Below are 12,359 nucleotides of genomic sequence, written 5' to 3' on the forward strand. Positions count from 1 at the left end.
CTCAGATTTCAAAGAGTTAAATGAGCTCTCAAAATGAAAAATACTCCGAGGAGAAGGAGACAGGGCAGATCCTGCTGCCCAATATATATCGACATGCCACAACCTGAGGGACAGTGAATGACCCACACACACACACACACGCGCGCACACACACACACACACACACACACACACACACCCACACATTCATAAAAAAAAATGTTGCAATGTTTATGTAGTTTTCACTTATTTGAATCTGTATTTTTAACTGCAAGTCAATATTTTCATTATTATATTACTATGTTATCTTACTTATCTGTATATATTTTAATAGCACATTTTTCTGTTTACGTTTTAATTTCACACAAGCATGCCAATAAAGCACAATTGAATTGAAATTGAATCGTATATATGGCTATGCCCCTCCCCCTCCCAAAAAACTATACGCGTCTGGTTACGTCATCAGTCCGCGCCGCACGGGGGAAACGTGGGAAAGAACAGCAAAAGTGAAGATTAGTGAGACTGCACGTGAATCGATGTGAACATGGCGTCGATTCAAGAGCCAGAGGTCCAGTTCGCACAGAGATTAGCCTCCAACGAGAAGCCCATCCGGACCAAGGCTATAAAGAAACTGAGGAAATATATAAATGTCAGGTCTCAGAAAGCGACAGGTAAGCTAGCTCTGACAGAGCTTCCTTACATCTCAAATACTAAACTAGCATCAGCTTTACGTTAAATTGGTATAGTGGTATCTAGATATTAATGGTTATAACCGACTGGTAATAGTAATAATAAATGCTTGTCTGAAAGGGAACTGGTCCTAGTCTGACGCATAGTTGAGTGTTATTAAAATAAATGGTAGTTAGCCAGTGCACACGTGTGGAGGTAAGTTAGCTTTTAGGTCACAGCCTCATTTATTTGAAGCTAGCTAATGTTACAGCTGACTATCAGTTAACTGTAATATAGCAACGATAACCGGAACACTTGTTAATTTACTTGCTGCAATATAATGTTATTTTATAGTTAAACAAGCAGTCCACTTGGTCTGTAACGGAAGATTATGTCCACTGCCAAAATAAATGATCGATTAATATTCCATAAAATGTCAAAAAACAATGACTAATCGATTCAACAGTTTTTGTATGCAGCTAACTTGTATCCTGGACTCAGGGAATGTGTCACAGATAAGCTTACCTCCTCTGTACAGGTGGATTCACAGGTGATGAGCTGCTCAAGCTGTGGAAGGGTTTGTTCTACTGCCTGTGGATGCAGGACAAACCACTGCTCCAGGTATGTTTACTAGTGTTTCTTTGCTTGGCTTCCAGAACCATTTAATGGGAGAACATACTGGTGGGTGTATACAGAGAGCATTTAAGCCTTTTCAGACATGCACTTCATTATGCAAATATGAAGGCAATTTTACATCTCAGTCTCGTGTTGGATGAAGTGACTTTTCAGTAAAATCTTGCCAGGTTGGATCTATTGTCATTTCTGTATTACGTTTAATGTGGTACAAGTCTAAATAAAATGCTGTCAGATTAACATAAAGGTTGCAGCAGCACACGGTTAAACACAGTAAGAGAGATAAAGAGCAAGGCTTGTTCTGCCTTTTTAAAATTACTATAATAAATAAAATATTTTTAATAAACCAGAAAATATGTCAGATCAGTTAGTAAAAATATAAAAAAAAACACAATAATCTCCTCCCCTACATTTTCTAATAATGAAATCATAAATATTCAGCAAAATGATGCAACATGTGGGTAAGTAGGAATGAGATTCCCAAAAAGTGCAGCAGGATTCCCTTTCTAGTAAATTATGAAATTGATCAGAAAATGTATTCATGGATTATTAGAAGAAGGCTTCAATGGCAAAGTAAGTTTTATAATCCAACACTGATTTCTGATCTGTTTTCTTACACCAGCCAACGAAAGAACAAGGAATACTCTTCTTTCTTGATATCAACACTTGCTGTTCTCCAGCAGTGACTGAATAAAGTCATTATGGACATTTATGTAATAATGACCTTAGTTTAAAAGCTCAAAAGCCATGACTCTAACAGGTGGATGCAGTCAGCAGTGTTTTGTATTGTAATGTTATGTTTGAAAAGGGCTGCAGAGGCTTCACATCTGGGAATAGTCAGCTTAGGTAAAAATAAAGACTAGGTGCATGATTTTTCAACAGAAGCTCTTCACTGACACATGCCTGTCCTATTATTGTTCAATATTATATATCCAGCATATTGGTACCAGCATGGTACAGGTTTGCAGACAACTTTGTCTGGCTAGGCTGCATTTTTATGTATTTCTGAACCTTACTCTTCAAGTGTAATAATATTTTTGTGTTTTGTTCATAAATCTACTGTCATTTTTAATGGTAAAGTTTAATGTTCAAAAGTAAAATATAATATTGCATATATCTTTGTTACAACCCTTTAAATAACCATTTTGAGCAATCTAGGGCATTCGTTCTGCAACTAATAATTATTTTCATTATTGATTTAGTCTATGTAATATATTGCTATGGCAACAGCTGCGCATGTAGATACAGCGGCTGTAGCTCCTTCAAACTTGCTACCTTTTTTTTATTATTATTTTTTTCTGCTTTATTGCTGAAACATCATTGAATGATGTCTAATTGGATTTGAAAATTGTTCAAATCGACTGGATCAGGAGATTCTGATGGTTCGATCCCGGGATCCCCCAGCACGCATGTCGAAGTGTCTTTGGGCAAGACACCGAACCCCGAATTGCTCCCGAGGGCTGTGCCTTCGGTGTGGGAGTGTGTGTGAATGATTTACTTTTTGAACTGATGGCACCTGCCATCAGTGTGTGAATGTGATATGTAGGTGAAGCGCTTTGAGTAGTCGGAAAAGACTAGAAAGGTGCTATATTAGCACAGTCCATTTACCATGCATATTGCCAAAAATGATTGTGCTAAATGTTTTTATAATAAGAATTAGAATGATCAACTAAAAGATTGTTGCCTCCAACCTTCATATGGGTCTTGACAGCTTCTTGATGGAGGATGATAAGCTACCCCGATTTCCGAATCGGAGAAGTTTGAATGTGCAGCTGTCCATAAAACCTAGTTAAATGTGATTATGTTCAGTCAACCACCCCCCCCTCTTTGATTTGATGTTCATGCAGACTTCGCTTTTCTTCTGTAGGAGGAGCTGTCAAACCAAATCTCCACCCTGATCCACAGCTTCCACGATATTGACGGCCGTAAGTTGCCCACGTGTGATTTAATAATCTCATGTGAATTAGTAAGAGCAAGTAAAACAAGAAGTCCAGTACTTTTCACGATCATGATGATGTGCTGTTCCCTGCAGAGTTTGGATACCTGGAGAGCTTCCTGCAGACCTTCAAAAGAGAGTGGACTGGTATCGACAGGCTGCGGATGGACAAGTTCTTCCAGGTGAGTTTGAGGACAATCCTGAATGAGTTGTATCTTTTAAAGTAGCTGTTGCTTCACTCTGGAAAAACATGTTTAAATTTCTCAAAGTACGATAATGAAAGTTCTATCGTTTGTTACCAGAACAGAAACACAGGTATCCCATTGGCACTAGTATATAACAATAATAACAATAATAATAATAATACCCTACCCTAGGGTTGACTGCATGATTTGGCACTTTGCATGGGTAATTAGCATAGGCCTGTTTTACAGAAGACATGTTGACACGGCTGCTTCAGTTTCAGGGTCCTGCTATTGTTCATGCTAGCTCACTGTCACACCGTCATGGCTTCCTTGGACACTTGAATAGAACAGAGACATTGTTAATGTTATTAGTAACACCTGTGCCACCGCTGTGGCAAATAACTCACCAACCTTACCTGCCAAGTCAATTATAACTCGTATTTGTTTGGTGTTAATTTCAAGTCCTGCAAAGAGATGTTCACATTTGGAGGCCAGCTGAGACTCTTTCTTGGAAAACCCAGAATAACAAAATTAAACCCACAAGTCCCACTGTGCTTGACTAAAGTTACAGGGCCTGGAGTCTGACTTGTTTTGACTCTCTGCCATCAACATCTCCAACCTGCCCGAACTCGACCTGCTTGATTTGGTAAATGGGAAGTGTGAACATAAATTGAGAAAATGCAAGAAAGCACATTTCTGACCTGTATTATATTTTTTGCTTAGTCCTTCTCTTCCTGTGTGCACTGACGTGACAGTGAGCTGCTGTAGCAAAAGAGTTTCCTCTCAGGGATCAATAGAGTATTTCTGATTCTGATTTCTGTTCTAACAAATGACTTGTGTCTGCACTTGAACACTGATTGCATCAACACAGTGTTCAACAAAGACTTCAGTGGTGAATTTTTGAAGGTATGGTTTGAGAATGATTTTGGATGTTTTAAATGCTTACAAATCCAAATAATGATTATTTTCCCCTCTCTAATAGCTGGTTCGCTTCATGTTCAGACAAACCTTTGAGTTGCTGAAGAGGAAAAACTGGGAGAGCAGGTAACTTATTAAAACTTTGTTTACAAAAGCTTTTTGGTCACGTTCATGTGATGTAATTTAAAATGAAAATGAATAACCTTTTGTGTCTCTTCAGTGTGGTTGCCAGGTTTCTGGAGCTGCTGACAGTACAGCTCCTGCAGATTGGCAGCGGAGCGCCCAGTGGCCTGCAGTTCCACATCCTGGACCTTTACATGACTGAACTGGCAGCTGTGGGTTCAGCAGAGGTACAGCACCACAACTGTTTTCAAGACATTTGTGATAAATAACAGGCAATTGAATTGATAATTGTGTTTTATTGAGTTCCTGCTGTGATTTGCAACCATAATGGAGGAGAGTTGATTTGCAGCAGGTGAGCCAAATTCAGACGTCCACTGTTGCTGTTTGTTTGTCAGTGACTCTGGGGAAATGGCATGATAAAAAGATATTGGCTTATAAAGTACAGCCTAGTCAGTCATGGTCAGCAGGGGATCTGCAGGTCTTAAAGTCTCAAATAGCATTGAATTTATTAAAAAAAAAGTCTTAGAATTTATTAAATAGTCTTAAATTTAATTTGCAGAAGTCTTAAATATTATCTCTTGCCAGATGTAACTTTTAATTAGTTGTATTTGGTTGGTTGTGAGCTGTTGGGAGACGTTATACACCTCGAAACTAAAAGTGACACTGGTGTGACAGTGGATTGTGCTGCAGGAGGCCTTTTTTGTGGAATTTCAGGCAGTACCATCAGACCTGTAGCAAACAATGTCACTACTGCTAGCTACAGTAGCTAGGAAGCTCATCATCTAGGGGCAAGTGTTAATTTTAACATAACACAATTTAACCTATATTTATTTATATATGAATTAGTTAATCATCCATAAATTTTCTGCCTGATATTGGTGTCCCTTGATTAATTATATTACTAAGAATTATTGTTATATACAACTGCTAAGTACTGACAAAAATGTGATGTAAATGGCGATAAATTCACTCACTTAATAGTCATAAGCCTTATTGTCCCTACTGGTTTTCTATCATTCTCTGACTGGTATGACCGTGAAAAGGGTCCAGTACATTCAGAAAGTATTTAGACCCCTTCACTTATGTTGCAGCCTTATGCTAAAATTCACTGTTTGGTATGCATCTTGGTTTTGGGGTCACAGTTCGGTACAGCAGGGAAAACAAAAAATGTAGAAAATAAAATTTTGTCATTTATTTTGAAAAATTTAAAAATTGGCTCATTGGCCATAATTCTTACTGTAACAGTTAAGGCACTCAAATACTGGCATATTGTCAATAAGAAAAAATAAATAACAAACAAATGTCAACAATGTTCCATTGTAAGACTCTGACCTGCTGATAATTCCTGAACAGCTGCAGCTTGCGCTGGCTTCTACAGAGCTGCACAACGGACTGACTAAAATGCACACGTGAAGGTACATTGTAGCGTTGCTCAAGCACTTTGATCATATGTTTAAATTCTGGATTCTCTACGACCTTTGATCCCCTGACTAGTGCCACCATGAGGTTGACATTTCTGGTTCAGAAAGAAATATCTTGACTCTCAGATTAATTGTCATGAAGCCTGTGTAGAGCAGGTCGTCCACCAATCGGAAGGTCAGCGGTTCGATCCCAGCTTTCCCCCAGCACACATGTCGAAGTGTCCTTGGGCAAGAGTGTGTGTGTGTGTGTGTGTGTGAGAATAATTAGTCTTCCAACTGAGGAGCAGTTGCCATCAGTGTATGAATGTGTGTGAATGAGATATGTAGTTGAAGCGCTTTGAGTAGTCAGTGCTATATAAGTACAGTCCATTTACCATTTTACCATATTCAAGGTGCCTAAGTGCAGCCTCACAGAGCCACTAGCATGGCTGTAGACTCTTAGTCTTGTTTAGTGATTGATGCATCCTCTGTAATTGTTTTTTTTTTTCAATATAACTTAAACTAATCAGTTATCAAAATTGTTGTTGTTGTAATTTTTTTACGGATCCACTAATCAATTAATCCAGCACTTACTGATGAGGAAATTCTTTTCTTTTCGCAGCTCACTGCTGATCAGAACTTGATATTCATTAAGCCGTTCTGCAAAACAGCTGCCAAAACCAAGGAGTAAGTCCACATCACCTCAGCTTTCTCTGCTGGATTTATTGTAATGCTGTCTCTTACACTAGACAAATGTAATTACAAAAGTTACCAAACAATTAAGAATGAAGAATACCACTGTCATGTAGAGCAGTTTTTTGTGTAGATTTTTAATTTTATTGCAAATAGTCTTTGATGTGGTTTTTTATATTTGATGCTGGCACAGATGGAGTTTTTGTGGATTTTGTGTTGGTTGAAACATTAATTTACCTAAAACCTGACCTCCTTTCTTTGTTTTCCAAAACAGCTGTGGAATTTGTATTTCAAAGTCGCTGTGCAGTTTCTAATTGGCCACAGTAGAAACCTTGCTCAATATGCATAACTCCAGAGACACATGTCTGTAATATAAATCTTTGTATCATTGTTGTATTTCAAAGGTGCATGTTGACTGTTTATCCAGGTCTGAACCAGCACAGATGCACTGAACCTGAAGCAGCTTGTTTTTGTGTTATTCTAATGCTAACTGCAGGCCTGACTATATCCCATCTGCTCATTCTGTCATCTGTTGCTTCTTTTGATGTCTGTCTCGCCAGTCGGAGTCTTTTCAGAGCTATCTGCAACAGCATCCTCAGCACTATTATTGACCAGGCTCCCTTCGCTATTGAAGATTTGATGAAGGAGGTGGAAGCAGCTGCGGCCTCAGACTCAGGACAGGCTTCTGAAGTGGACAATGAAGAAGACCATCTAAAAGAGAAAACAACGAGCAAACCACTCAGCAAGAAAGGGACAGGGGAGCAGATTAACGGTACAGAAATTATAATCTGGACTGGATTTTTGTTGAGTAGAACATAAATCATTTACTCTATAAAATATCAAAAATAATTACTGATACAGATTTACTAATTACAAAACTCCAAACCAGATTAATTTTCAGATTAATAATTTGTGCATACGACATTACAAATTTCTGTTCTCAGAGTAACATTGTGCTCATAACTTGCTACAAATTTCTGTTGTCATATTAGTTCTTCACAAAATTTGCTTCTTAGTATACATTTCCTTGAACGAGCGATGTATTTTTCTCAGTGGCAGTAAGCACAGCACATAGCCCCGCTGACAACTGTGCTATATTCAGAGTTTAACAAGATATTTAGGGGTGACAAACCATAACGTTAACTTAGCCATGATAAACCACATGGCTCCGGCACTTTCCGTTGGCACACGCACACTGGAGCGCCTCTCGTAGGACAGCTGCTCTCAAAGGGGCATTAATGTGCTTCAATGAGTGCCCGCCTACCTGGCTTTCCAGCGCAGACATGGAATAGAATAGAATGACTTTATTGTCATTGCACAGCTGTACAACAAAATTTAACTAAAATTTAATTACAAAAGTTAGTTAATTAGTGTACATACAATATATAAAAACAACACAAGCAGCACACATCAGGTCACACACGCATATGCACTGCATATTAAGGGCTACACACATAAATACGTATAAAATAAATATAACTATTAAATCTATATTGCACTAATCTGTGAGACATGGACAGTCTTACACAGAGTTCAGTTTTCTGATGGCACTCGGGTAGAAACTTTCCAAAAGTCTGGAGGTGCGGGTCTTGATAGACCTGTAGCGCCTTCCAGAGGGCAGCAGAGCAAAAAGGTGGTTACCTGACATCAGCACTGCTGGGACAGGTTAGCTCTTCTTAGTGTCCTAAGAGAGCAAAGCTGCTTCTGTGCCTTCTTCACCAGAGAGGTTGTGTTAACAGTACATGTGAGCTCCTGGGAGGTGTGTGTGTGTGTGTGTGTGTGTGTGTGTGTGTGTGTGTGTGTGTGTGTGTGTGTGTGTGTGTGTCTAGGAATTTAAAGCTGGTCACTCTCTCCACTTTGTCTCCTTTTGATGTATAAGGGAGCAGGTCAGCATGGTCAGTAGCTGCTCATGGCTGTTAACTCTGAGTAGCAGCACTGTGGGAATGCATGTCGCTATCTATGCTACATTGTGTGGTGTCCCAGCGTGGTCACACACTACGTAGCCACACCTCATATATATATTTAGTCTACTGTCATTGATACTAATCCTAATATTGTTTAACAGTCACATTTTTTGTTTATTCATGTGTTGTTTTTATTAATTTTCACTGAGACACAGTAAACACAGTATTGACAGCGCTGCTCATATGTTGTGAAATTCAGTCCAATTCATTGATAGCCTGGCTGAGGAGTGTGTATCACTTGATGTAAAGTGCTTTACATCATATAATACAAGGTGTTTTAGTATTTGTAATTTAAAATTAAATTTGTTTTCAGGTGATGATGACGACGATGAGCTTCTTCACTTGGAAGACTCAGACACAGAGGTGCCATGTGATGATGACATCGGACCAGTCCTTCAGGTGAAGGCTTTTTCCTCTCTTGGGGACCTAGCATTCTCAATTCAGTTTTTTTCCTTTTGGATTCGATCCATTATGGTCAAACAATTCGCTCAGTTAACTCCCTGCATGAACTTAAACCCCAGAAAAAGGTCCATACCCATAGTTCTGCATGTTATAGCCTGTTAACTACAAATTATATATAACAATAATGCAGCACTTCTTAGTTTATCATAGTTTTTAGATTGAATTCTCTCCTTATGGAGTTCCATTGGTAGTATGAAGTCAAACTTTGTAATACTCGAAAGCTGTTAGAGAAAGAAACATTTTGCTGCCTTTTCTGGTTTTTATAAGTTACGCAATGCTGCAGCTGCCTCGGGCGCCGTTTTGAAAACAAAATCTTGATGTGTTCTAGGAAGCTCTTGAACAACAACACCTGCTTCCACTGGCTTTCAGGTTTTCAGAAATCAAACCTGGAATAAGATTAGTATGCAAAACATAGTTTGAAACCAATTCCTCTACTCAGCTATATGACTTAACAACGATAACATAACTTTTATAAAAAACATCAAGCTGACTATATGTTCACTGTGGAGAATGAATGTACCTGTTTGTAGTAAGTTTCAAGTCTCTGCAAACGGATAATTTGAATGAACTGAAAATTGCTGCCTGGAGGGAAGAAAATCAATGTGAAAACTGATCTTATGTTTTTGAAAATGGCTTACAGAAATGCAAAGTGTTGTATTTGTAAAATGTGCAAAAGCTTTAAGGAAATTGCCTGAAAGTGTAGCAGCTGAATAAGGGTTGATTACTGCCATTCATTCTCCTGGATGAGAATGGATCAGTCAGCGTTTATCAGAACAAAGTTTCTTTGGAAATAATTGGAACATATATGTTTCATTTTTACTCATCACTTTGACTCAGATGGTGGACACATGTAATGGTGATGAATTGGTTTTCATTCTAATGAGGTGTTTGTGTGTTTTGTAGTTTGACTATGCGGCCTTGGCAGACAATCTGTTTGAGTTAGCGAGTCGGAGCAGCACACCCAGCCAGAACAGACAGAGACTCTACAAAATCATCAAAGTGTGAGTAGAACTCTAACACTAAACTTTAATGAGAGAATAGCACTACCATTGAAAAGCCATGAAAACCATAGTATTTAAAAAAAAAACAACTATTAAACTGTTTTTCTGCTCCTGTGTATTTTAGCAGTACTCGTGAGGAAAAACTAATTAAGACAAAGTGTCAAATTGATCATGTTCCTGTGTTATCAAAGTTTACTTTTCCCTTTTGTGATTTAAGACTAAAGGTCTGTTTTTTGCCGCGTTTTAGCCGATAGGCCTTTTCCCTGCAGTCATTTAGACTTGTCAGTGGGAAAAGCACAGCGGGAAAATGTATTCATGAATTGCATGAAAATCCAAATCATTCTTTTTCAATTTCAATAAAATTTTATTCATATAGCGCCAATTCATAACAGAAGTTATATCATTGGACTTTTCCTATAGAGCAGGTCTAGACCGAACTCTTTATAATATTATTTACAGAGACCCAACAAATCCCACCATGAGCAAGCATTAGACAGTGGCAAGGAAAAACGTCCTTTTTATATATATTTTTATTTATATATACCCCCGAGAAGGGACCTGTTGGGGGGTAAAATAATGTCTCTGGAATTTAATTTAGACCCCGGTCCCCGCGGTGGAAACACAGCTTCAGTTTCATGGGGGAGATTGTGTTGAATGCTGAGCTGAAATCATCAAACAATATTCTGTTCCTGTTTTTTGTGATTTATGGAGACGTGGGTTAAATCCTGCCTTCCTGTATTTATCCTGCACAATGAATGATCTGAGTGAAGCAAAACTAATGTATTTTTTTTCTGCTTCTCTGTCATCGTGTTTTGTGTTGATTCGCAGACTACGTGATCTCAGTGAAGGTAGGAGCTGATGATCACACTGTCTTTCTTCACACTTGGTTTGACATTTATGAAAACAGAATAATTGTTCTTGACCTTTGACCTCATCCTGATTCACTCCCCCTTCTTGGATTTCCTCTCAGGCATTTTTCCTCAGGATGAATATCCAGAGGATGTCTCCACTGATGAGGATGATGAAATGTTTGGCAGCAGGAAGAGGATGAGGAGAGGAAGTGGTCAGATAGAAGAGGATGAGGAGGGGGCGCCAGCAGGCAGGAAAAGTAAAGGCATCTCATGTTGTCATTTACCTCTTGTCCATGCAACGTCTTTTAATCTGCTGTGGAATTTATGGGCCCCAGAAAACCAACAAGGCAGTTAAAGGTTATTAGATGCATCAAAAAAGTTACTGAACACATTGATAAATAATATAATTAGTTAAATAATTGTAAAAAGAGTGTAAAAAGAAACATAAACCGTTATACTTTTGCTTTAAGGTCCAATTACTTGGTAGAAAAAGTAACCTTTTTTCCCCTTCCGATCAGTTGAAAAATAAAATGTTTTCATGCATTTTATCAACTTCATAATTTTCATATTTTGTCCCCACACAGTTCCTATATACCTTGTGCTTATACTAATGGATGAGGATATTGATGTACGTCTAGGGCAATAATTGGTCCAGGGGGCAGTATGTGTGTAACATCAGGGGTGAAAGTGAGAGGACTTTGTGCCTAGCTTGCGTACATGAAAACACTGGTAGCAAAATACACTAGGCCATGTTATGCAGGATGTGGTGTTGGCTAAGAAACAGACAGACCTTATTGTGTTGGATTAACCTGAGCTCATTTATATTGATATGGACGAGAGGTTTAGACACCGCACCCGTAGAAACTGTTATAGGGAGTTACAATGGTTAAAGGGGTACCAAACTGTGTAGGTGCAATCAATAAAATATTGGAAAATTATCGGATAAGGATAGGAAAGATAATAACTTTTAATAAAGTTCATTGGAGCATCACTCTTAAAGAAGAGAAAAATGACTAATTAACTGATTGAGTCTCATAAAATACACTAAACTATCAATTTGGAACTCGCATTAATAATGACATTAACTATAACCAGAATTACCATCAATAGCTAGTAGATTGAAGGATTTGGAGTTCAACATAGAAGAGGTTGGCAAATTACTCACTGTTGTGCAACATTAAAAAAGCATTTATTACAAGATAATAAAACAAAACACACAATATGAAGACTAACTCTGAATGCACTAAACTACAGAAAAAAGGGATGTGTGTGTATTTGTGTGTGCGTCCAAGATGGCTGCTTGGATGTAAAATGGTGTCAAGCAAAAGAATGGGTGGATGTTTTTTTGTTCTGCCTATGTATGTCTCGCTTGCACGAGTGCATGTGGTCAGCGACAAAGAAGCGTGTGAGTGGGACCTAGAGTTTCTCTCCGCCCTGTGCGTGGTTGTGTTTAAGTCAAATTATATACGTGTATGTGTGTGATCTGTTTAGGATAACGGTGCCAAGTTAAAAGGAGTTAGCATGCAAAGACTCTGTCTGTGTGGA

General features: G+C 38.4%; 1 protein-coding gene across 4 annotated transcripts in view; it reads left to right on the forward strand.

Moving 5' to 3' along the window:
• The first annotated feature begins 430 nt into the window (after positions 1–430).
• The window catches only part of LOC122885449 (ribosomal RNA processing protein 1 homolog B-like), a 29,279-nt gene continuing 17,350 nt past the window's right edge, over positions 431–12,359 (forward strand). For 3 of the 4 annotated variants that reach the window (XM_044216556.1, XM_044216559.1, XM_044216558.1), the window contains exons 1-12: positions 431–650; positions 1,187–1,269; positions 3,149–3,206; positions 3,314–3,399; positions 4,385–4,446; positions 4,541–4,670; positions 6,466–6,530; positions 7,097–7,308; positions 8,814–8,899; positions 9,866–9,963; positions 10,792–10,811; positions 10,934–11,077. In XM_044216556.1, coding sequence (XP_044072491.1) covers positions 524–650; positions 1,187–1,269; positions 3,149–3,206; positions 3,314–3,399; positions 4,385–4,446; positions 4,541–4,670; positions 6,466–6,530; positions 7,097–7,308; positions 8,814–8,899; positions 9,866–9,963; positions 10,792–10,811; positions 10,934–11,077 — 1,171 coding nt within the window. In that variant the 5' untranslated portion in view covers positions 431–523. The remainder of the gene's footprint in view (positions 651–1,186; positions 1,270–3,148; positions 3,207–3,313; positions 3,400–4,384; positions 4,447–4,540; positions 4,671–6,465; positions 6,531–7,096; positions 7,309–8,813; positions 8,900–9,865; positions 9,964–10,791; positions 10,812–10,933; positions 11,078–12,359) is intronic. The other variant, XM_044216557.1, reaches the window with a different exon arrangement.

Source organism: Siniperca chuatsi, linkage group LG12, assembly GCF_020085105.1.
Source record: "Siniperca chuatsi isolate FFG_IHB_CAS linkage group LG12, ASM2008510v1, whole genome shotgun sequence".
NCBI classification, from domain to species: Eukaryota; Metazoa; Chordata; class Actinopteri; order Centrarchiformes; family Sinipercidae; genus Siniperca; species Siniperca chuatsi.